Below are 21,842 nucleotides of genomic sequence, written 5' to 3' on the forward strand. Positions count from 1 at the left end.
CAGCCAGAAATAACACCCAGTGGCTATAGACAACTACTTTGGTAGGGGTAAAGTCCATAAAAGTTCCTTGAAGCCACAAGTTGTAGATGGCATCAAACCAGTCCTGGATGGAGGAGATTCTTGGTATCAGCCACTGGTCCTGTAGCAAGGACTCTAGGAAGTATTGGAGGTGGCTTGGTTGAATCCAGTAATGTTAAGGGTGACAGCCCGATTGCAGCCAGTGGAAAGACAATCAGCTTGACCCATAAACTGAGAGTGGGTGGTGTCATCCTGGTGCCATGTCGCTTGGATGTTAATGCGCCATCTGTGGTTGGGATGGAAACTTAAGGGAGATTAATGATTAGTAAAAGAAGACTAGGGTTGGTGAGAAATTTTGAGTTTGGTGGGCGTGGTGGAAGTCCAGGACTGGACATTTGTAACAGGTACCTTTTTAAGGTAGGAGAAATGGTACCAGAGAGTGTCTAAATGCTTGGTCACCATTGGGGTAGTAAGTATGAGTGTATGGGGTCCCGTCCAGGGAGGTTCCAACGATTGAGAATGCAGTTCCTGAAGTAAGACTGAGTCACCCAGTTGAAGAGGGTCCAATTCAGTTTGTGGTTGTGCTGGGATTGAGGCAATGAATGGTGCAGGAAGACACTGGTCTGCATGTTCCCTTAGGAGTTTGTGTAGAAGTGTGAGATAGGACAGGTAGGACACAAGGGGAGGAGGAGTGATTGGAAAGCTTTGGGTGGTTAAGAAAGGGCATCCATAGAATTGCTAAAAGGGGCTAAGGCCTGAGGGGGCCCTTGGGGCTGCCTGAATTCAGGTGAGGGCCAATGGTAGGAGATTGGGCCAGAAAAGCCTGAGTTCAATAGCAAGTTTAGTGAGATGATCCTTGAGAATGCTGTTAGGCCTGTCAACTTTACCCAAGGATTGGGGTTGGTATGGGATATGGAGCCTCCAAGTGATGTTGAGGCCTTTGGAGACTATTGAACAACCTGAGAAGTGAGGGCCGGACTGTTGTCTGACTGGATGGAGGCGGGAAGTCTGAATCTGGGAATGATCTGCTGGATGAGGATGGAGGTGACGGTGTCAGCAGTTTCCCTGGATGTAGGGGAGGCTTCTATCCAACCTGAAAAAGTATCAACCAAAGTAAGTAGGTAGCGAAGCCTTTTTGGGCCTAGGCATGTGAGTGAAGTTGATCTACCAGTCTTCGCCTGGCTAGTGGCTCCTCATCTGATGTGTGGGGAGTTTAGGTTTGTTGCTTCCTTGTGGGGATACTGTAGAGCAGACTGAACAAGCAGAGTGGACCTGCTGGAGAGTAGTTCTCATTCTTAGGAAGTGAAAGAGGGGTTGTAAAATCTGGAAAAGGGGCTAGAGAGGGTTTTAGGTAGGGGCAGAGTCTCTGGAGCTAGAGGAGTTGGTCATGAGTGGTAGGTCTCTGTCTTGGGCATCAGGGGCTGGTAGTTTTAAAGAAGTAGTTGTTTGACTGACTGGTTGGTGAATTTGTGTATCTGATCTTGCAGGAACTTCTGTAGTTAATTTAATAGACATGGTCCTATTAGGAGAAACATAAAGAGGACTAATAGGGGTCCTGTGAGGAGGAGGAGCCAAGGCCATACTTGATTGAACATTCCCCATGGAGCCGGTTGGCCTAGTTGCTGTCTCCTCTTTTCTAGCTGTTTTTGTCCTTCATTACTCCTAGGAATAACTGTGTTTTGGCTTAACTGTTTTTGGTAGGTGTTTAAGATCAAGCTGGTCAAAATTGACTTTGTTTCTATCTATTGTTAAGAGTCAGCCAAGTTCCCATAGGGGTCGCTCCTGGGGGAACTTGAGAGCAGCTTCTTAGTTCTGCTAGTGCCATTTGCGCTAAGATGGGTCCAGGTATTGCTTGACCATGTGGCTTCCCTTGGAAGCATCAGGGATGTCTCCCTTCTCCGATGACCCTCCTCTTCATAGCAAATGCACTGATTGGCTTTTCATTCTCCAGTGGTCTCATTAATCTCCCTGATCAGGAGGTTATGTGGCCCAGAGTTGCAAAGCTCTTTAGAGAAGTTCCCTGTTCCCTAGATTCAGACTGACTCAGAGGGCAAGAGCCAAATATTGTTTTCTAGGCCATTTTAATTTAAGTTTAAGTCTTGATCTTAAATATCCAGCAAAGTCAGTTTCACCTTAAATTAAGAGTATTGGGCTTTAGCTGAAGTCTGACCAACTTTGGAGTCATTCTGACATGTAGTAAGATGGGAGGCACAGCCTTATCTCAGGTAAGGTAGGGCTCTTTATAAATCTTAGGTAAAGTGTTCTAGTATTGAAGCTGATCTTTGTTTTTAAATATAATTTTATAAAGTTTACATATATTGTTGCTTGAGGTCACATGAATACTAGCTAACAAAATATATTACATTTAAATTGTATCCATTTTATAGAACTTTATATTAATCTTATTGATAACAGGTCCAGTTATAGAAAATTAAATGATATAAATAAATCTCCAATATGTTATTTTTATAAGCCTAAAATTACCATGCAACCTTTTGGAGAATACCAGCTTAATATAATGTTTTTTTTTTAAAAAAAGCTTTTATCTTAAAGACTTATATACCTGGAAAATATGAACACATTTAATATACAAAGAAAAGTAATAGTAACACAATTACATTGATGTTTTTATATTAATCAAGTTTAGCTCTTAAAGAAATAACATATTACAATATTGCAAAATAACAGTTGTTGTTTAACCATAGTTGTATAATCCTTAATTCCTTCAAGATTACTTGCTCAAAAAACTTACATATATAACCAACATACACAGACCTTCTTTATTATTTACTTAAACCTATGTAGCCAATGTACACAGGCCTTCTTTATCACTTGCTTAAACCCTCTTATTTACTTAATCACATAGACTCTCTTATCCAGAAACATCTTTTCCTTCTATTAAATCCATACTTAGAACCTTCTAATTTCTCTTTCTCATCTGTTAACTCCTTCTTTATTCACACTTTGAACCAATCCTTGTAAATTTCTGAATTTAGGCAAGTTATTCCATTTCAATAAGAGATATTTTGTTATTTGCAACACACAATTAATCACATCTGTTTACCCTTTCATGAAAACATAAACAATGTTTAAGTGTATAGAATTATACTGTTGTAGGGACGGACAAGGCAAGGCACCTAAGATAGCAGTGAAGATAGGGAAACAGTCTTATTTGGTCGCAGCCAGATTCAGAGGACACAGCTTCGTAATCAATTAATCCCCTGAACCCCAAGTTTAGGTAGTTCCAGAATTTTGCACCCAGCATTTAAACGGAGAGGCTCAGAAGTTCACAGTCTGCAGAAGTTCACAAAAAGCAGGGGTTTTTTTCCCTCTGTTCTGGGCAAGTTAACCCTTCAAGGATACCTGGGAAGGGGAGAACTTTTTCTTTTTCTTTCCTCCCCCTGCCAGCTGTTACCATGGAGCCCAGTTAGTAACTCCCTTATCTTAGAAATGTAGTCATCTCTGTGAAGCCCAGATCAAGGCCAGAGACCTTGTTTACATATTTTTGTGAAAAATTGGTAAGGGAGTGTCCAGCACCTGGAGTGCTGATTTTCCAGCCAGTGGCCAAGTAAAACAGGGCAATATGAAAAGAGGAAGTTTATCTACATTAAACTCTTTTGTAGAGATTCTTTTGCTGAAAGTCCTAAAATCAGCCATGGTGAAGATTTCTGGAGAAGGTCAGTGAAGACTTTTCTGTGGGCCTGGGTAGGGAGGGGGAAGAGGGGAAGGCGGCTGAGAGCAGCTTGGTGGATCTGAGAATGAGGAAGGAGATGTAAAAGAATAATGGGAAAGGGGTTTGGGAGTTTCCTAGCAAGGGAAACTTGAGCAGCAGAGCAGGTAGAGCAGAGGGGAAAATGGGAGTGAATATCCCCAAAAGCCTGTAAGGGACTTTAATTCTTAGTAACCTGTTTTCAGTGATGACAAAGCAAATTTAAAGGCCATTTTCACCAGATCTCTGATAGGGGTCCAAGGGCTCTCCTCAGCTTGTTTGAGCTTTTGGTTAGCTGGTAAGAGGACCTGGTGGGACCAGGTGTAGGCACTGACAGGAGAAGAGAGGAGTGAGTGAGTGGGTGGATTCCTTCAGTAACTGCTACCTCAGCAAGGGGGCAACGGTCTGAGGAAGGGTGGTGGTGTAGGTTTTTGATCTAGTACTTGGAGGGAGAAAGCAGGTTACTGAGGTGGGAGTGACAGCGGAGAGTCTGGGGCAGAAGGCTGAGGGTGAGGACCTATTCGAGCCAGGCGATAGGATGGAGGTTCATTAGCAGGGTCAAAAGTAGTGGATGAGTCCGGAGGAGGAGAAAGTTGGGATCGGTGGTTGGGGGAGTTGGTTTGCAAGCCAAAAGAATTTGTAGAGGTTTGCAAGAGGTGCAGAGAGCAGGATTGGATCGGAGCAAGAAGAAAGTGATCTCTACCCATTTTTTCGAATGCTCACAGTAATTGTAGAGATCCCTTAGAATGGAGGGATCTAGGGACCCAAAAGGGGGCTATTTGTTTTGGTTGTCTAAGGGATAAGTGGGTGCCACAGTCTGTCTGGGCACAAAATAACCGAGCCACCACAAAAACTTGTAGATTCCAACAGCAACTCTTTATTCCCGAACTCTCACCGACACTCTACACGCACGTTCTGGGAAAAATACGCTCCCTCCAATGGGCTCTGCATACCAATTCTCTCAGAACCCCATGAGAACTCAATGGGAACTGAGGCAGTAGGATATGCCCTAATCCCAGCAGGATCTGCCCTAAACCTGGAGCCACCCTATTCCAGCAGGAGCCACCCTAAACCCGGAGCCACCCTAATCCCTGAGCAGGGTCACCTTTCAACCCAAAAATGCCATGCGTCATTTCTACTTGGCTATGGCTCTCAGCAAGTGGGCCAGGCCTGGGTGCTATATTTGATCAATTTTTTGGGTTTGATGTCTGGTGTCAAGGAGAGGGTTTTGAGGTTATCTAAGAGGCATTGTAGGGGAGAGTCGACCGGCAGAGAGGACACATTTCCCATGTCGCAAAGGTAGTATAAGGAGGAGAAGAGGACGCAAACATAGTATAGGGGAGAAGGAAGGAGACACAAAGGTAGTATAAGGGAGAGGGAAGGAGATGCAAAGATAGTATAAGAGAGGAGGAGGAAACTGATTTATTGGCAAAAGGGGCGTCCCCACTAGAGCCAAAAATCAGGAGTGCTTTAGTGGCAGGTTCGAGCTGCAGAGATTGGTTGTCACCGAATCCTGATAGTCGAAGCTCTCGTCCTAGATGGAGCCGGAGCCATGGGAGACCTTGGTTACAGCTTTTCGGGACCCCTCCTGGAGAGGCCTGAGACTCCTAGGGCTGGAAAGAGAAGAAAGAGAGAGACAGGGGAAGAGGGAGGAAGGGAAGGGTAAGCATCTCTCTAGCGGCCGAGTCTTGAAGGTGAGGACTAGGACTTTATGAGAGCCACCAAAACCGTGAAGGTCTGGGTGGGGTGATGTTCAGTTCTCTTTCTTGTGTTCCTGGAGATTACACAGTCCTTTGAAGGAGACCTACAAAGCCTATGCTGGTAAACTACCAGCTGGGAAGGGAAGGGAATAATTTTGAACCCAGGAGTCTAATCTGCCCTAGGAAGGCATCTCTGAGGGCCACTGTGGCCTTGAAGGCTGTGGTGGGGTGCTCCCTCCCTGCAGGTGGGCAAAGAGGTTTGCCGGACAATCAACGGCCAAATCCTCCTGACACCACCATTGGGTTTAGGGCTCCAGGAAGCGGAAACTCACCAATCGAAGGCCGGTGGTGGATGGAGTTCTGGCTGTCGAGAAAATGGGTTCAGGCCGTCCGGTGAGTGGCACTTCTGAAGGAAGAGGGACCCAAAAGTGGGTTTAATCCCTCTCCCGGGTTTTGGCACCAATGAAAGAAAAGTGACCACAACACCCAGAGCAACCAAGAGATCTTTATTGCAGCAGTGCAACAGAGGAGAAAAGAAAGAAAAAAAGAGAGAGAGAGAGAGAGAGAGAGAGAGGGGAAGCACGTGCAAGAGAGAGACAGAGAAAGCAAGAGAGAGAGGCCCAGCAGGAGGGAGTTTTTATAGCCCAAATCTAATGGGGTCTCTGGGTCTGCAAGCTGCCTTGTTGGCACAAGGGGGGTTCAGTGTTCAGCCTTGAGCGGGGGTGGGGGGGTGGGGAAGTGTTCAGCCTTCAGCGGGGGCTTGGGCATTTGGACTTGAAGCAAACAGTTGATAAAGAACCAGACAGAGGGTTTGAGTGGCCAGGTCATCCTGCAGCTAACTTTGTTTGGCAAGCCCTGCAGACAGCTTACTCAGCCTGTCCTGCACCTAACACAACCCATCCTGAGAAAGTGTCTACTAGAACTAGTAGGTATTTAAGTTTGCAGACAGGTGGTATGTTGGTAAAAATCTAGCTGCCAGACGGCAGCTGGAGTGTGGCCCCATGCTTGATGTGTGGGGAACGTTCCTGGTTTTAAAGGGGTTTGAGGATTTGTTCTTTTACAGATGGAGCAATTAGAGGTTAGCTGTTGCAGAAAGTAAATATCCTTGGGGCTGAGTGTGAGAAATGAGCTTGTAAAAGCTTTGAGGCTTTGGGAGTTAGTGTGAAAGACGGAGTGGAGATAGGAGAGTGGAGATATCGGATTGACACTGGGGATTTGGGTTGGGGTATAACGGGTGCTAGGGTACAATATGGGGCAAGGGCTGCTAGTTGGGCTTCCTGATCAGCCCTTGAATTGCCTCTTGTGACAGGTGAAGAGTCATGTTGGTGTGAGCGACAGTGTGTGATCCCGATTTTAGTGGGAAGGAATGAGGCTCCAAGGAGATCAGTGATGAGCTTAGCATTGGTGACTGCGGAGCCCCTAGTTGTAAGGAGTCCTCTCTCTTGCCATATGGCAGAATGGGAGAGGATTATGTGATAAACATATTTAGAGTCTGTGTATAAATTTAGGGAATGGGCAGCTGCCAGGTGATGCCCTAGTGATGGCTGTTAATTCAGCTTGCTGGTTGGTGGTGTGAAGAGGTAGGGATTTTGCCACTATTGTAGAAAATTTTGTGCTGAGTGGGTCAGTCAGGGAGATAACAGAGTATCCTGCATACTGATGACCATCTAGTGTGAAGGCGCTGCCGTCAGTAAACCAAGTGTAAGTGGCATCAAGCAAAGGCCCTTCATGGATATGAGTGGGGCAGAGCATGGGAGGGAGGTGTTTCAGTTTTGGAAAGAAGTTTTGCCGCAGTCTGGCTGGGCACAATCAGGAGCCACTTGTCAAAAGAAACTAACTTTATTTTTAGAACCACACACGCCAAACAAAACAGCCTCTCAGGAAAAACCCTCAGAGCCTCAACTGCCACCACCGGCTTTCCACAAGCCTCTCTCTCCCCCCTAAGCTTCTCTCCACCTCCCACAATCCTCCTGCTCTTGAGGCCGATTGGCTGGGTCACGTGGGCGGAGCCAAAAAAGTCCCCCAATGAGCAGCTCCGTGGTCTGAAAGGGCAGGGACACAGCCCAATGAGCATCACCGCAGAGGAGCCAATCAGCTAGATGTTGCTGGGGCCGAGGAGCCAATCAGCTAGATGTTGCTGGGGCCGCTGTGAGCCAATCATCAGCCGGCAGCTGGAAGTTTGCTGGCAGCTGGAAGTTTGCTGGGGCCCCTTCGTCTGTGGCTCTCAACAAGTGGGGCAGGGAGGGAGGTGTTTCAGTTTTGGGAAGAAGAGTCGCTGGGTTTAGGGTTGAGCAAGCCCTAAATGAAACAGAGGGATCGTGGAGGAATGAGACCAGAAGGGAAAGGATGCGGCAGGGAGGAAGGGTCTTTAAGCTTTTGTAAGTGAGAAGATCCTCCAGAGTGTGAGGGGAAATGATAATAGTTTGTGCTCCGAAAGTCAGTTTCTTTGTCTCCTGTAGTAAAACGTGTGCCGCAGCTAGAGCACACAGGCATGGGGCCCACCCCCTAACAGTTGGATTTAGTTGTTTGGAAAGGTAAGCAACAGGAGCAAAGGTGGGCCCTTCATTTTGTTTGGCATGCCCTGCAGACAATTTATTCAGCCTGTTCTGCACCTAACAGTTATCTGGTCACGGGAGCCAGGATTTATGAGGCACCACTAAGATTTTTAGAGAGGGTTGTTATCTGGTCAGGGAAAGCCAAGCATGGGTGAGTTCAAGGCATGGGCAGGAATTCCAAACAAGTTTAGAAATCTAGTAATTTATAGTAAAACAGAAATGAACTTTTCATGACTTTGTGATGAGATGGCTCCCAATCCTAAAATGGAATTAGTCTGAGTTCATCACCATACCCAGCACCTCAGAAACTTCACAAGGGCAAAAGTTGCAAACACCTGGGCACTCCTCACCAGGGCACAAGGAGAGAGGCCCAAGCAGCTCAGCCCAGGATGGAGAGCAATGACCTCGGACAGCACAGAGGACAGCAAAGGGCAGGTCCAAATCCAAGCCCAAAGTGGCTGGTTGGATTTCAGTTGAAGAGGAGGTTGGCCTTGATGACAGTGACCAGGGCAGGACAGCCAAAGAACTTTCAGACTAACCCTCTGGGAACTGCTGGCCAGGGAAGCTCTCCCAGATCCCTCTCTCAAAGTGACCTAAGCATGACTGTTATAACTCAGCTAACATGATCTTTAAAAGCTCATTTTTTTACAACAAATACTGAATTAACTCTTAGGATCAACAAATGACATGGACATACAGAGTAATTTTGAGGAGGGCATCAACATTAGCAGTTTGTTGTGTGTTTTTCTAAGGCCCTTTCCCATGCCTTTACATGCACATATGTGCATATATAAGTATATGGGGATTTTTTTTGCAGAAATGAAGCTATATTTTATATATATTATTTTGCTTTATTCACTTAACAATATGTCTTGGAGAGCTTTCTAGGTTAGTATCTGTTTTTTTTTTTAAATTACTGCTATCTAAAAATTCTTTTATATGTATAGTTCATAATTTATTTAAACAATCTCCAATTCTTGCCCATTTTGTTAGATTCCAATAGTTTTTTTCCCTATCATAAACAATGCTGCAATGACCATATTTGTATATGGTTCTTGTTTATGTACATCAGTATTTCCCCAGAATAGATGGTGTGTACTATAGAATTAGAAGATATTGCCAAACTGTTCTCCAAAAGGTCTATACACTACTAACTTACACCTTCACCCCCAGGGAAGGAGAATGATTTCTCATACTCTGATCCAATACATTTGTTACTTTGTTTTGTTCAGGGCTGGTGGGTTCAGAGGAGCTTAGGGTGGGACAAAAGATATGGTGCCACAGACCTGACCTGGGAGGTAATAGCAGGACAAGTGACACAGCAGTCATCTATGACATGGGCCAGTGACCTAAAAGACTGAGATGCACCTCATCAGACACTAACCAAGGGTTGGGAACATCAGCAGGGAAGACCAGAGAAGGAAGAAGAATGGGAGATGGAAGATTCTCAGAGAAAAACATCAGGAAGCAACTGTGTTCATTTTGTTGGACAGATGAAATTTTCTGCCACCAAAATAAATGGTGACTGGGGAGTTGTGTTCAACTGGGGAAAAAAATGAAGTTACAGTTTTGCACATCAAAGACGGTGTCTATGAAATGCATAAGCCCCTCAAGAAACAGGCAGTTTTATGAAGCTTTCTTAGGATGTTTCTAGCAAGTCCTTGTTTTGAGAATTGAATAAAGAAAAGAAAAGGTAACATTTTAAAATCTCAAATTAGATTTGTCCCAGAGAAGGACAGGCAAGAATTTTGTAAATCCAAGCTTATGTTATGGTTTAGATATTAGGTGTCTCTCAAAAGCTCATGTGTGAGACAATGCAAGAAGGTTTACAGGAGAAATAATTGGGTTAGGAGAGCCTTAACCCAATGAGTGAGTTAATCCCCTGATGGGATTAACAGGGTAGAAAATGAAGGTAGGTAGGATGTGCTGGAGGAGGTGGGTTCACTGGGGGCGGGCATTAGAGTAGATAGTTTATATCTGGCAAGTGGAGTCTCTTTGCTTGCTGATCATCATGTGAGGGGCTTCTCTCCACCTCACTCTTCTGCCATGATGTTGACCTCGAGGCCCAAGGAACGGAACCGGCTGTCCATGGACTGAGACATCTGAAACCGTGAGCTCCCAAATAAACTTTTCCTCCTCTAAAATTGTTCTTGTCAGGTCTTTTAGTCACAGCAGCAAAAACCGCTAACTAAAACAAATGTACGTCAACATCAACTCTAAAAACCAATCAAAGGCCCTATTGTTCCAGTTCCTGACACTTTTTAAAGGCCATTGAACCTCAAAATGAGTTCATGAAAGAGCCAAAGCCATCAATCAGTTAGTTGTTGCTTCTGGGAAGTAAAACTGGATAATTTGAGTGATGAGACTAGGAGGTAGGCTTAATTTTGTTGAATATCTTTTTATGCCTTTGCGTTTTATATAATGTCCACTGTTCAAAAATTCTTAATTTTAAGACCATGGAGTAGATGACATCAAATGACTTGGTGAGTGTTTAGTCTGTTGGGAATTCCAACAGTTCATCAACCAGTGAATCTGCAGATCTCAGAATCATAGATGCAACAGCCTCCTCCACTGACAGCCTAAAAAATTCAAGGATTTGTTCTTTTCAACAAATAATGGGGAAGAAGAGGACAAGGTCTTCCAGCCTCCCAAATCAAGGAGATACAGAAAGGCAGGATGGGAGGGGGAGGGGCTTAACAGTCCCAAGGTCAACACTTAGGAAGGCTGTAGAAAAGAAGAGCTAGTTTAAATCTAATTGACCTGAAGAGATCACAACTGAGAAGGATAAGACCAAGCCAGTGTCTCCACACTACAGATCCACCTCTTGACCTCTCAGAGCCTTAGTTTTCTCCTCTTTAAAATGGGAATCGTATCGACTCAAGTTTTTGCAAGGGTTAAAGAAGTCTATATACTAAAACTCATGTGTAGTATGGTGCCTGTGACATTAAAGTGTTTGTTTAATGCTTACCCCAATTCTTCCAGCCCCGTATAGAAGGAAGAAAGACCCGTGAAGGAGATGAACTCGGAGTCACTATAAGTAACTAGGCCCTTTTTGATAAGCACAGGAGGCACATGCATCCTGAGATTTAGAAGGAGTTAATGCAACCCAAAGGAAGGATTTTCCTATCCTTTTCCCAGTTGGGAGGATTTTCATAGAAAGGGAGGGTCCCCCAGATGATCCCATTACTATTAAACCTAGTTCCCTGAGGGAGAAAAAAAAAAGATTTTCTCTTTTCTTCTGAATTTATATGTTTTACACACGTATCATATATATAAAAAATGAAAGTATTTAAACAGGACAAAAATGTAGTCACAATATTCTCTCTCCATTTCTACACATTTTGCTATTTTCCCCAGGAGGAGTTTGGAAAGGTGAACAGGTGGGGACAAGTGGAAAAGAGGGTGAAGGTAAGTCCTTCAGGTCTGTGGAGGGTTGGTGTGAATGCAGCTCAGGACTGTGTGACAAGGTTGCTGGTCTCAATCACCAGGAAGAACTGTGGGTTTTTTGTTTTTTTTTTTTGTTTGTTTTTAAACCATCTTCACTTAAACTTCCTTTCTTAGTCCCTGCTTAGCTCCTGGCCCCCCAGAGAAAAATGCCCATGTCAATGGGAACATTATAGAAGGTTCTAAGCTGGGGTGGGATAAGGAGAGAAGCATAGAAAGTTTATATGCATAAGGAAACCGGCTTCCTCCCATCTAGAGAGTGAAACGTGAAAGGAAGGCACTGCAAGAGAATAGAGACCCAGGCCTGGTGTCTAGAGCTTGCTCCATAAACTCCCTTTGTCACTGAAGTCCTAGGGCAAAGGTCCCTGCTCCAGGGATTCCATCAGGCCAGGCTTGGCCACTCATCTCAATATGCCAATCAAAGAGATGAGCAGTGGTGAAGGGTAAGAAAGGAGCTGTAATCAGTGTGTCCATTCTGGGAAGAACAAAGATCTGTCTTTAAATGGCTGACAGAAGCTGTAAGATGGTATAGAAAAGGAGAACAAAGATAAGGGTTGGGGACTTGAATGGCTGTGGGGTTTGCATAGCTAGCAGAGCAGGTCATCTTGGTCTTGCTGGGGTCTGGTTGATTGTTATTGCAGAACTGGTCTCAAACTCTGGGAAGGTCATCATTACTTAAGGGCATGATTCTGTTCCCCTCACAATATGATTGCCTCCTGCCTAGGGTGCAGCCTCGATTCTGTCAGGGGGTGATTGATTGTTCCTGCTTGGGAGGGGCAGTCTCATCAGGGGTTGGTCTGTTCTGTCCGGCTGGTCATCGCTTGGTGGTAGATTTGATCCCTTATAAAGATGCTTATCAATGAGGTCTGTTGTTCCTAGAACCCAAGGGAACTGAAGAAGAAAATGACTCAGAAAAGAAGAGGCGAATGGAGTCAGAGAGGGACAAAATGGAGTTGGTTTGGTCAGTGACTGGACCCTCCTTCACCTTCGCTTGTCCTGCCTCATTTCTTCTGGCTCTGCCCCCCATCCAGAAACCAGGAGAAACTGCAGTTGAAAAATCAAGTAAGCAGATACCAACTCTCTGACCGTAGGGTAAGAAAAGGAAGTAGTGTGGCAAGAGGAGAAAGGAAAAAACACGGTTTCACATTGTGCAACCCACAAAGTCCCACATTGCCCCATGGCCAGAGTTCCACACTGTCATTTGCAACTCCTGGGTGAAGCCTTTCCTCACGAGACCGTGCGGGCTTCCTGCAGTATTTCTCATGGTCTTGCTCCTATGGAGTTGACCTCCCTCTGACTTGTCCAGGGATAGGCAGATGTGGGGAAAAGGACTTCACCTCGAGAGAGGAGAGCCAGATTCTGCTCCTACCCCAGCTCTCACTGATGATGAAACCACAGCAGGTCAAGGGACTCTTCCAGCTAGAAATCTAGGACCCCTGGAGGGCCATACTAGTCTCCAGAGGAAGCACACTTCCTGGGAGTCTTGTACCCTTGGTGAAGCCTCAGCTCTCACGCTCAGCTGCTGAAGCAGAGCCTCTGCTTGAGATGCCCAACTTTGTTATGGTCCATCACTCACTCGAGGTGTCTCCTTGGGGAAGTCTGACATCCTTTCTAGAATCTTCCATTCCTTTCTGCACTGACTCTTCAGTCAGTGATTGTTTCCGTTTTCTATGACTGCTGTAACGAATGGCCACAAACCACCCGTCTTAAAACAACGCACGTTTGGTCTCTTAAGTTTCTGGGGTTAGAAATCCAAAATCATTTTCACTGGGCTGTACTTCTCCTGGAGGCTCTATGGGAGAAAACTTTTTTTGCTCTCTTCCTTTTCCAGCTTCTAGAGCTGCTGCCTCACATCCCTTGGTTCATAGACTCTCTCCATCTTCAAAGCCAGCAGATAACATTTTTGCTTCAGTTGTCACATTCCCAACCCCTCTTCTATTGTCATATGTCATCCTGCATACTTGATAAGGACACATGGCAAGATTTAGGGTCTGGTCAGATAATCCAAGATAATTTCTTCATCTCAGGATCCTTAAGGAAAGAGCCTATCTGCAAAGTCCCTTTTGCCATGTAAGGTAGTGCCCACAGGTTCTGGGGATTAGGATGTGGACACCTTGAGGGACATTGCTCAGCCTATTACAGTGACATGCACCTTGTTTCAGGCCTGGGGATCGTCCATTCTCTCCCATTCCATCCCCTCAGAATAGAGTTGGGTATCTTTCTCCAAATTTATACTCTAACCTTCTAGGCCACCCCAACTCTCCCTCTATTCACTTCCCTTGAGACTATTCCAGGATGGTTTCACATCCAATGGAACTTTCTGTGATGACAGATAATTCTATATTTGCGCTGTCCAACCCGATAGCTACCATTGCATGTGGCTATTGAGCCCTTGAATGTGATTTTGTGTGACAGAGAAACTGAATTTTAAAATTTATTTCATTTAATTAAATTTAATTGAAATTTAAATAGCCACTCTGGCTAATAGCTAACATATCAGAGAGCTCAGATCTAGACAAATAAAAACAGAAGGTAAAGCCAAGAGGGTCCTTTGCTGCTAGCCTCTCCTCACACCTGCTTCAGATCCACTGTGCTCTGACCCTCCTTCTCCTGGTTCCTGCAGAATCTGAAGAGGTTTCCCCAGGGGCTCTTGAGTGATAGGGTGACAGAGGGCAGAATGGGACTGTGTCTACTAACCCAGAGAAGTAAACAGCCCTGTTTCTGCTTTTTCACAGAGCTAAGAACACTCAAATTATTTTCAAGGTAGTCCCTTCCTTATCTACCTTACTCAATGGTCACCCTTTTGGGGACCACAGAAATGTCTCACTAGGAAAGGTGCACAAGAAAGGGTACTAACCTGAGAACTGACACTGGCTGGAGTTCTGCTCTGTTGACTGGCCTTTGGCAAGTTACTTCCTAGCCCTTGGCCCTTAGTTTTCATAAGCTGAGAGGGTTGGACCACATGGTCTAAGGGTTCCTCTCAGCTTTAACAGACTGTGTCCCACAGATCAGGGTTTATTGTGTACATAATTCCACTTCATATCCATATTCTCTTTGACCCATATGGTATTAAGTTCTAATTAAGCATTATTAAATACCCATGACTTTAAGTCACTCCCATAGCACTTCACAACCGAACCAGACACATATTCTTTTGTCTTCATGATGCCACTTCACATTGGCTTTGGATTCCAGAGTGTTGTTCCTTGAACTGATCTGATAATCCTCATGACAAGGACAGACACTGAGGCTCAGAGAGGGAGGGAGAGAATCTTCCACAGACCAGGTCCCATGATGGGCACTTTGTACATTGTCTTACAACAGCCCAGGGAAATATTATTCCCCATTTCCCAGGCAGGAAAATGGAGATCCAGTAAGGCAAAATGATTTTCCCAATGTTTTGTTGAGAATAAGATGATGAAGTTGCTTTTCTGATTCTGATCGACTTCTCTTCCCCTACAGTGTGCTGCTGCCCCTGTCCACAATTTCCCCGTGGGTTGTTAAACTCATAACCCTGAGCATCACAGCTGTCCTTTGGGGTCATCCTTCCATGGTGCTCCCAGAGCTGACCTCAGCAAGTCACTCTCCCCTCTCTGTGCCTCTCTTTATTCACTTGTAAAACAGAGGACAACAGAGCCTTAGACTTAGTAATTGTTAAAGACTTCATAAAGGCTCAGACTGAATTATTTTTTGAAACTACAGTTTGTCCCAACTAATAGTACCAGGCAATCCCCTTCACACCACAAATCAAATCAAAACTCACAAAGCAACTGCTTATTTTTTTTAAAAAAAGTTTTATTATGAAAATTCATGGAATCAACTGTATCATCCATGTATCCACAATAGCAGAGAAGTGACGGTGGACCGTCCCCATAGGGGACATATGTCCTTAAATAATAGAAATAACTCTACATACAATAACAAAGCATCCAGTACAGATTAAATTAAGAGAAGGGAGGGACAGGGGTTCCTGAGAGGAGTCAGGAGCATGGAGAATAAGGTGCATCTTGCTGAGAGGTGCTGGGGCTCAGGTGACCTTCCCTGAAGACATCCTGCCCCTGAGACTGAAGCAGCTCAGTTCAGTTCCAGGTCATCCATGTACTCCTGGACCCAGGACTCACTGGGGTTGGCACAGACTTGCCTGCCCTTCTTGGTTTGGAATCTGTAGAACAAAGAGTGGACACATTAGAGTCCTGTGGGACCATTAAGGACATCTGATAATACACCCCCCCCTTGTCTGTGGTAGGAATCTTTCTCTACTTGACCATGGCTCACATTAGGCATCTCCATTCCACTCACATTAGGCATGTGAGTGGAATGGATCTCTCTAGAATGATGCTGGAACCATATTTCTATAACTTCCACCCACTGGACTTATCTGTGGCCTCAAGGATTTCCCAGATTAGGAACCAGTTGATTTTGCAATCAATGCGGTTATATCTTTGCTTTTCCTAGCAATGACTTTTCCATGTTTTTCTGGTCTTCTTCAAGAAATCTGCTTCTATCTCATGGTATTGATTTTTCCTGACTTTCTGGCCTCTGGATAGGTTTTTCCCCAGGAAGCACTTTCTTGTCCTTTGTCTGTCACCCAGCCACTTCCAGGACTCAAAAAGTGACCTCATGACCTGCTTACTCACTGCCCTTGACAGAGCATCAGCCATGAGAACCACTTCCTCCTGCTTGATCACCTCCTGCCCCAAATGGCTCCCTTTTTGCCTCCCCTCACCCTTGCCTCCCAGAGCAGCCCAGGGATTGATACTCACACCACAGCAGGCTGGGAGCAGAGGCTGCTGGTCTCAAAGTAATCGATCACAAAGTTGCGTGGAAGCTTCCGCAGGGCGTAAGAGAAACAGCAGGCAGTGGGAGGGTCTGAACCCACTGGAAGGAAAGGTCCATGTGAGATCAAAGCTTGAAACTACCCAGGAGCTATTCATTTTTCGATCCTACTTCTGGATCTGCATTGAACTTCCCTGGGGAGCTATCATAATCCCAATTATGGTCCAATATATTTATGCCCACCCACACAGAATGGGACTGTTATTCTAAACAGAATCCTGAGCAAAGGTAAGAAAGAATTCTAGCGGATTGGGACTGGATTGAGTCTCAGAATGTGTCTTATTCCCTTTGTCTTACAGATGGGGAAACCAAGGCATAGAGAGGGACAGGCTTAAACCAGTAGTCAGAGACAGAGCCTGTTCAGCTGTCTGACTTCTACCCCATCCTTTTCTGTGCTGGCTGTTAATTCTTAAGAAAATAGGAGCTTAAATATCATTGGCTGTCTACTAGACTCTACCTTTAATAGCAGGCCTTTTGGAAATTTTCCTAGTTCCCTTTCAACCCCTCCACAGCTCCTACCTTGACCCTAGAAGAAACAGTGGACTTACTTGGTGCAGAGAGTGCTGGAGAGCAGAAGGCAGCCACAAGCACAAGGAGAGGGAGGACAATCCCACAGAGCTTCATGGTGTTGGTGGAGGAGAGGTTTGCCTAGGGCTGAGACTGCAGAGCTCAGAAGCGTCAGAACCTGGCTGTGTCCTGTGCTGATTTGAGTTGCAAACCCCTTTTTATAGGGACTCTGAGGGCTGGAACGGAGGTGGAGGTACAGAAAAGAAATGGAATTTCCAGGGTAGAGATGATGTCATGGCACCAGTAAAGAAACCAAACCTAGCTAAGAGTGAAGAGTTCCTCACAGCTTCTCTTCCCCAGGGCTATGTCATCACGGAATAAAAGAGTTGAAGGGGAAAAGAAGTGGGCTGTGCCCTAGAGGGAAATGGTACACCAGAGATAGAGACCGAGACTGGAGAGAGCTGAAACCAGAGAGGAAGGATGACACATTGACACTTGCTAGAAAGGGTTCAAGGACAAAAAAAAAAAAAAAAAAAAAGGGCTGCTCTGGGTGGTTTGCCCCTGCAGAAGCTGTTCACATCAGTCTTTCCAGGTTGGCAGTGGTCTGCAGAGCAGACATAGGGTGTGAGCACAGAGAGAAACCATTGTCTCCCCCACCCCACCATGGGTTCTTCCACACATATCTGATCAGAACTTCATTCAGCAAAGGGGTCAGTTAGCCAGTCGTAGAACAAGGAGGGAATGAAAGAGAAACCAAGATTTCGGGGTATTTTCTTGGACAAATAAGAGAAAGAAAGCAGTAAGAATTAAGTTTGAAAGACCCAGGCAAAGACTGTGCCAGTGTATGTATAGGATGGGCGACCTAGCAATGTTTACCTGTGTGACAGACAGACTATGTAACCTAGGCATTCCCGGTCCATAGGGAATGCCTCTTGTCCCTGTCAACCCTGGCTGGCTTCACAATGCTGGAGACCTGTACAGAAGAAGCTTACCAAGGGCAGCGATGCAGAGATGCACAGAACATGGCAAATGATGGGAATTTGGATGAGTGGACAGAGATCTCACTCACCCTTAGCTCAACTACTCTGACCCACCTGCTCGCCCCTAGCACACCATTGCCCTCTGCTCTGCTCTGAGAAAGTCAAAAGACAGAGCCCAGCCCCCTGGATGCTTTTGATTATGGCACAGGAGCAGCATCCTGGGGCACTTCAGGGTCATTTGATAAAGTACAAGGTCATTTACTTTATCATTCTCTCCACCCTCTCCCCTCCAAAATTGCACTTAACTCTTTCCCTCTGTGTTTTCTGTGCTTGCCCTTTTATTTTTGGGATGGAGCTTGCCTCAAGTGTCAGAACACTTGGTTTTCAAAATGAAGTCTGCAAGACAGTGAGCTGGTTGGAGCAGCTTGTCTGTGACTGCTGCACTCCAACCACTGAACCCAATAGCCTCATTCTTTCTAAAGCGAAAGTGGACCTTCCTACCTGCCACAGTCTGCCCTTTGGCTGTTAAGGGCACAGGTAGTGACTTCTGGGGACATTACATTCTGGACATGTTACATTTCTGAGGGAAGCATCAAGCCTCACTGGGCTTTGGTGGGTCTGAGAATATGTTCAATCTTCCTTATGAAACATCTTTCTTTAATGAATGCTTTTATGCTTGTTTATAGCCTCTTTCCAAGCAGGTCACAGGGAATACTTGAGCAAAAGAAGAAACTAATTCTGTAAAGTGTTTACAGAATTATATTTCTTGCTATGTGACAGTCTGGGTCAGATGTTGGGGGTTCATGATGGTGGGTTCAAGAAAGTCCAAAAAAGGTAAAGCTTTAATTTCTTTTTAAAAAATATTTATTTTAGTTTATTTTTCTTTTATAGGAAATATACATGGCCACTGTATAAAAATTAGAAAATATAGGAAAGTATAAATAAAAATTTAAATTATGCTATCATTCTTTACCCAATTTTATATTTTACTATTAGTATGTAATATTCCTTCTTGAATTAGCATATTATTGTTACTTAATATTCTTCCATGTTATTAAAAACCCAAACATGAATCAAAGATAGCATTAATGAAGGTGTGAAATTCCATTGTATGGATGTGCCAACATTTACATTTAACTATTCTACTGTTTAGGTTGGTCCATTCAAATTGTTCAAGACTTTTCTCTAAGTTGAGCTGAGACTTAAATAAATGTGTACAATTTTCATATGTTGATTTAAAAATTTTCTTTAAAATTTTTGAAAATTAAAAAGTATTTCAATGATAATGATAAAAGCAGCTAGCATTTATGACAGCACTTACTATGAGCTGGTTATTTTTTTAAAATATATATATTTATTTTTTAGTTGTAGTTGGACACAATGCCCTTATTTATTTATTTTTATGTGGTGCTGAGAATTGAACCCAAGGCCTCAAACGTACTAGGTGAGTGCTCTACCACTGAGCCACGACCCCAGCCCCTGAGCTGGTAAAATTCTAAGCACCAACATTAATGTATTTAACCCTCACCGTGAACCTCTACGGTAAGTATTTTATCCCCTTTTACACGTGGGATGCTGAAGCATAGTGAAGTAAGTAACCAAATAAAGAGCACACAGCTGACAGACAGATTTGGAAATAAAACCAAGCAAATGTGGCTCTAGAGACTAAATAAATCAGAAAGGGAAATGTGCTTTATTATAAATTTAAAAGCCAACCAGCCAAAGTCCTGTGATTATGATGTAGAATGTCTTTCGGTTTTGCATTTCATAAACAAATGTTTTATTTTTGAGCAATAGAATCCATGGACTTCCCTTTTTTTTTCCTTTAGAAAATTTGGGGAATTGAATAGCAATTTTTCATATTTGTTCTAAATTTTAACCCCTGTGGCTGCCACAGGATGTGCCCATGCATAGCTAGCTGACTCTGCCTGTGGTTTGCACCAAGGGGAAACTGCTTTGTCAAGTTGACACCTCATTCATTAACAGTGGGGGAAGAGACGCTTTTAAGGAAACACAGGTAGCTCAGAGGGACTGGAGTCTTGGTCATCAGGAAGTCTGAAGGAGGCAAGCTGCGGGCCAAAGAAGGCAGTGGGCATCAGGAGTCAGGTCACAGAGAAGCTTCCAGTTCATGCTGGACACAAGGCAAAGTATTTGAAAAATGTTAACAGAAGGAGACAGAGACTGATTTGCACTTTGGCAAAAATCACATTGGATGCTGTGGGATCGAATAAACAAAGAGGAGAAAGTGAAAAGAAAAACCAGTTGCTTAGACAGGAACATGGTCATAGTGAGAAAGGAGGGCCTAACCTCAGACTGCAGCAGTGTGGGGATGGTGACAGGTGGATGCACCTAATTTCAAATACAGACTAGAGCTGGAGATTGAGCAGATGTAGGAGATGCAGGGAGTACGGGTGGGGAGTACGGGTGGGGAGGTCAAGGGCAACTCCCAGTTTTCTGGCTTGGAAACTCAATAGGAAAGGATGCTTTCTACTGGGTAGAAAACACAGGAGACAAGGGAAGGAACAAAATCCAATACCAAGATATGTGCCCCGAGGTACTGCTCACACACACAAAGTGGAGAAAATGACAAGGACTCAAGACAGGAAATAAAGGACTGACTCCTCAAAGAAGGGCTTCATGATAGGATGTTGACTATTGAACACCTGAGCAATCTTGGGTGTTCCCCCAAAGAGCCAGACCTGACACTGTGGCCTTTCTCAGCCTTCCCTTCCCATTAGTATTTCAACTCTGTAATGACAGGACTGGACATATATTGTTAGTTGATAGTCAAATCTGTGATTTATTCTTTTACCAAATATTTATCAAGCTGTACTGTGTTCTGGGCATTATGGTTATGTTTGGAGATACATTGGTAATAATTCAGTCAGGGAAATATCAAACTGGTCATTTCCATCTGTGTAACTGCAGGCAAATCATTTTAAACCTGGGAACATCAATTTGTCACCAAGGAATTTTCTAAGACTCTTCCAATTCAGCCATAACTCAGAGCTTCCTTTCTTTACTCATTCAACATGTGTATCAAGCACATACTCTGCGCACAAGAATGTTATGTTCCAACCCAAGTCCAAATACATGGCAAAGGGCTACTTCCTGGCTTGGGGACTGACATGGAAAATCTTACCAATATATAAACACATGGAATCATATATTCAACCATCACTTTTATCGAAGACAAGACTGTGAGGAATGGAAACTAGATAGAGATTCTTCCTGTAATCATTATGTGCTAGGATTGGTTTAGCTAGGAACAATCAATAAGACATGGTCTGAATTCGGTTGAAAATCAACAGGAGGATGTCATCTAAATTTTTGAAATAGAGCTTACATACATGACTAATCATACACTGGTGAGTGCTGTAATCCTGGAAGTAGATAATGCCCATTATCAGAAACATGGTTGATTCAGCAGTTTCCACTTCCTCTTCTCACCCTCCCCAGCTCATAGATGCCAATCTCTCAGAAACTTAATCATGAGTATGAATGTGATTCCGCCCTGGACCGATGGCTGGCAGGGAGGATGGGCTAAGTCGAGCGCATCCTCTATGATGTTGTTTCTAGTGAAAAAAGGGACAGTGACTCCTTTTTTGGAATTAATAGCAATTTGGGGAAATACTGGGTTTGCCGCCTTCCCAGTGAAATCTCCATTGCCCGTGATCTTCGCTTCACCTCCCTCGCTACCTGCATTAGCATCACAGGAAAGGAGGGTAGAAACAGAGCCCAGAGCCCATGTGTTTTTAAAAATGTGACTCTAAAGACACTGAGGAAAGACAGAATTCCTGAGGTGTGGTCTTTCTCTGCTTAGGTGGGCTGTCTTCTTCTGTTCTCTGGCTCTGACAGAGCAAGTCTGATTCCTTTGGGGAAGAATTCAGGGACCCTTCCTGGTTGGGCTCCAGTTGAGCTTCGTTATACATTCCCTGCACATCTTGCCGCCCCATCAGACTCTGCCCTTAGAGCTCAGGAGCCCTCAGTGTCACACCTGTGACTTTGTATCATTGGAACCTCCACCTCCCATCCCATCTGTGCATGTTCAAATCCTGAAGAGTTTTCAAGATCCAACCAAAACTCCATCCTT

The 21,842-nt window shown here is 44.4% G+C and overlaps 1 protein-coding gene across 1 annotated transcript; it reads right to left on the reverse strand.

Annotated features, from left to right (window-relative positions):
• Nucleotides 1-15,227: 15,227 nt before the first annotated feature.
• Nucleotides 15,228-17,227, reverse strand: LOC124101513 (C-C motif chemokine 4). The gene is made up of 3 exons (XM_046457523.2): nucleotides 16,811-17,227; nucleotides 16,190-16,304; nucleotides 15,228-15,588 (listed from the first exon to the last, which is right to left on the reverse strand). The coding sequence occupies exons 1-3, from the start codon at nucleotides 16,884-16,886 to the stop codon at nucleotides 15,501-15,503; spliced, it is 279 nt and encodes a 92-aa protein (XP_046313479.1). The 5' UTR covers nucleotides 16,887-17,227; the 3' UTR covers nucleotides 15,228-15,500.
• Between the last annotated feature and the right edge of the window lie 4,615 nt (nucleotides 17,228-21,842).

Source organism: Marmota monax, unplaced genomic scaffold (assembly GCF_021218885.2).
Source record: "Marmota monax isolate L192 unplaced genomic scaffold, Marmota_monax_Labrador192_F-V1.1 WCK01_AAM20220418_F8-fsc00417, whole genome shotgun sequence".
Lineage (NCBI taxonomy): Eukaryota > Metazoa > Chordata > Mammalia > Rodentia > Sciuridae > Marmota > Marmota monax.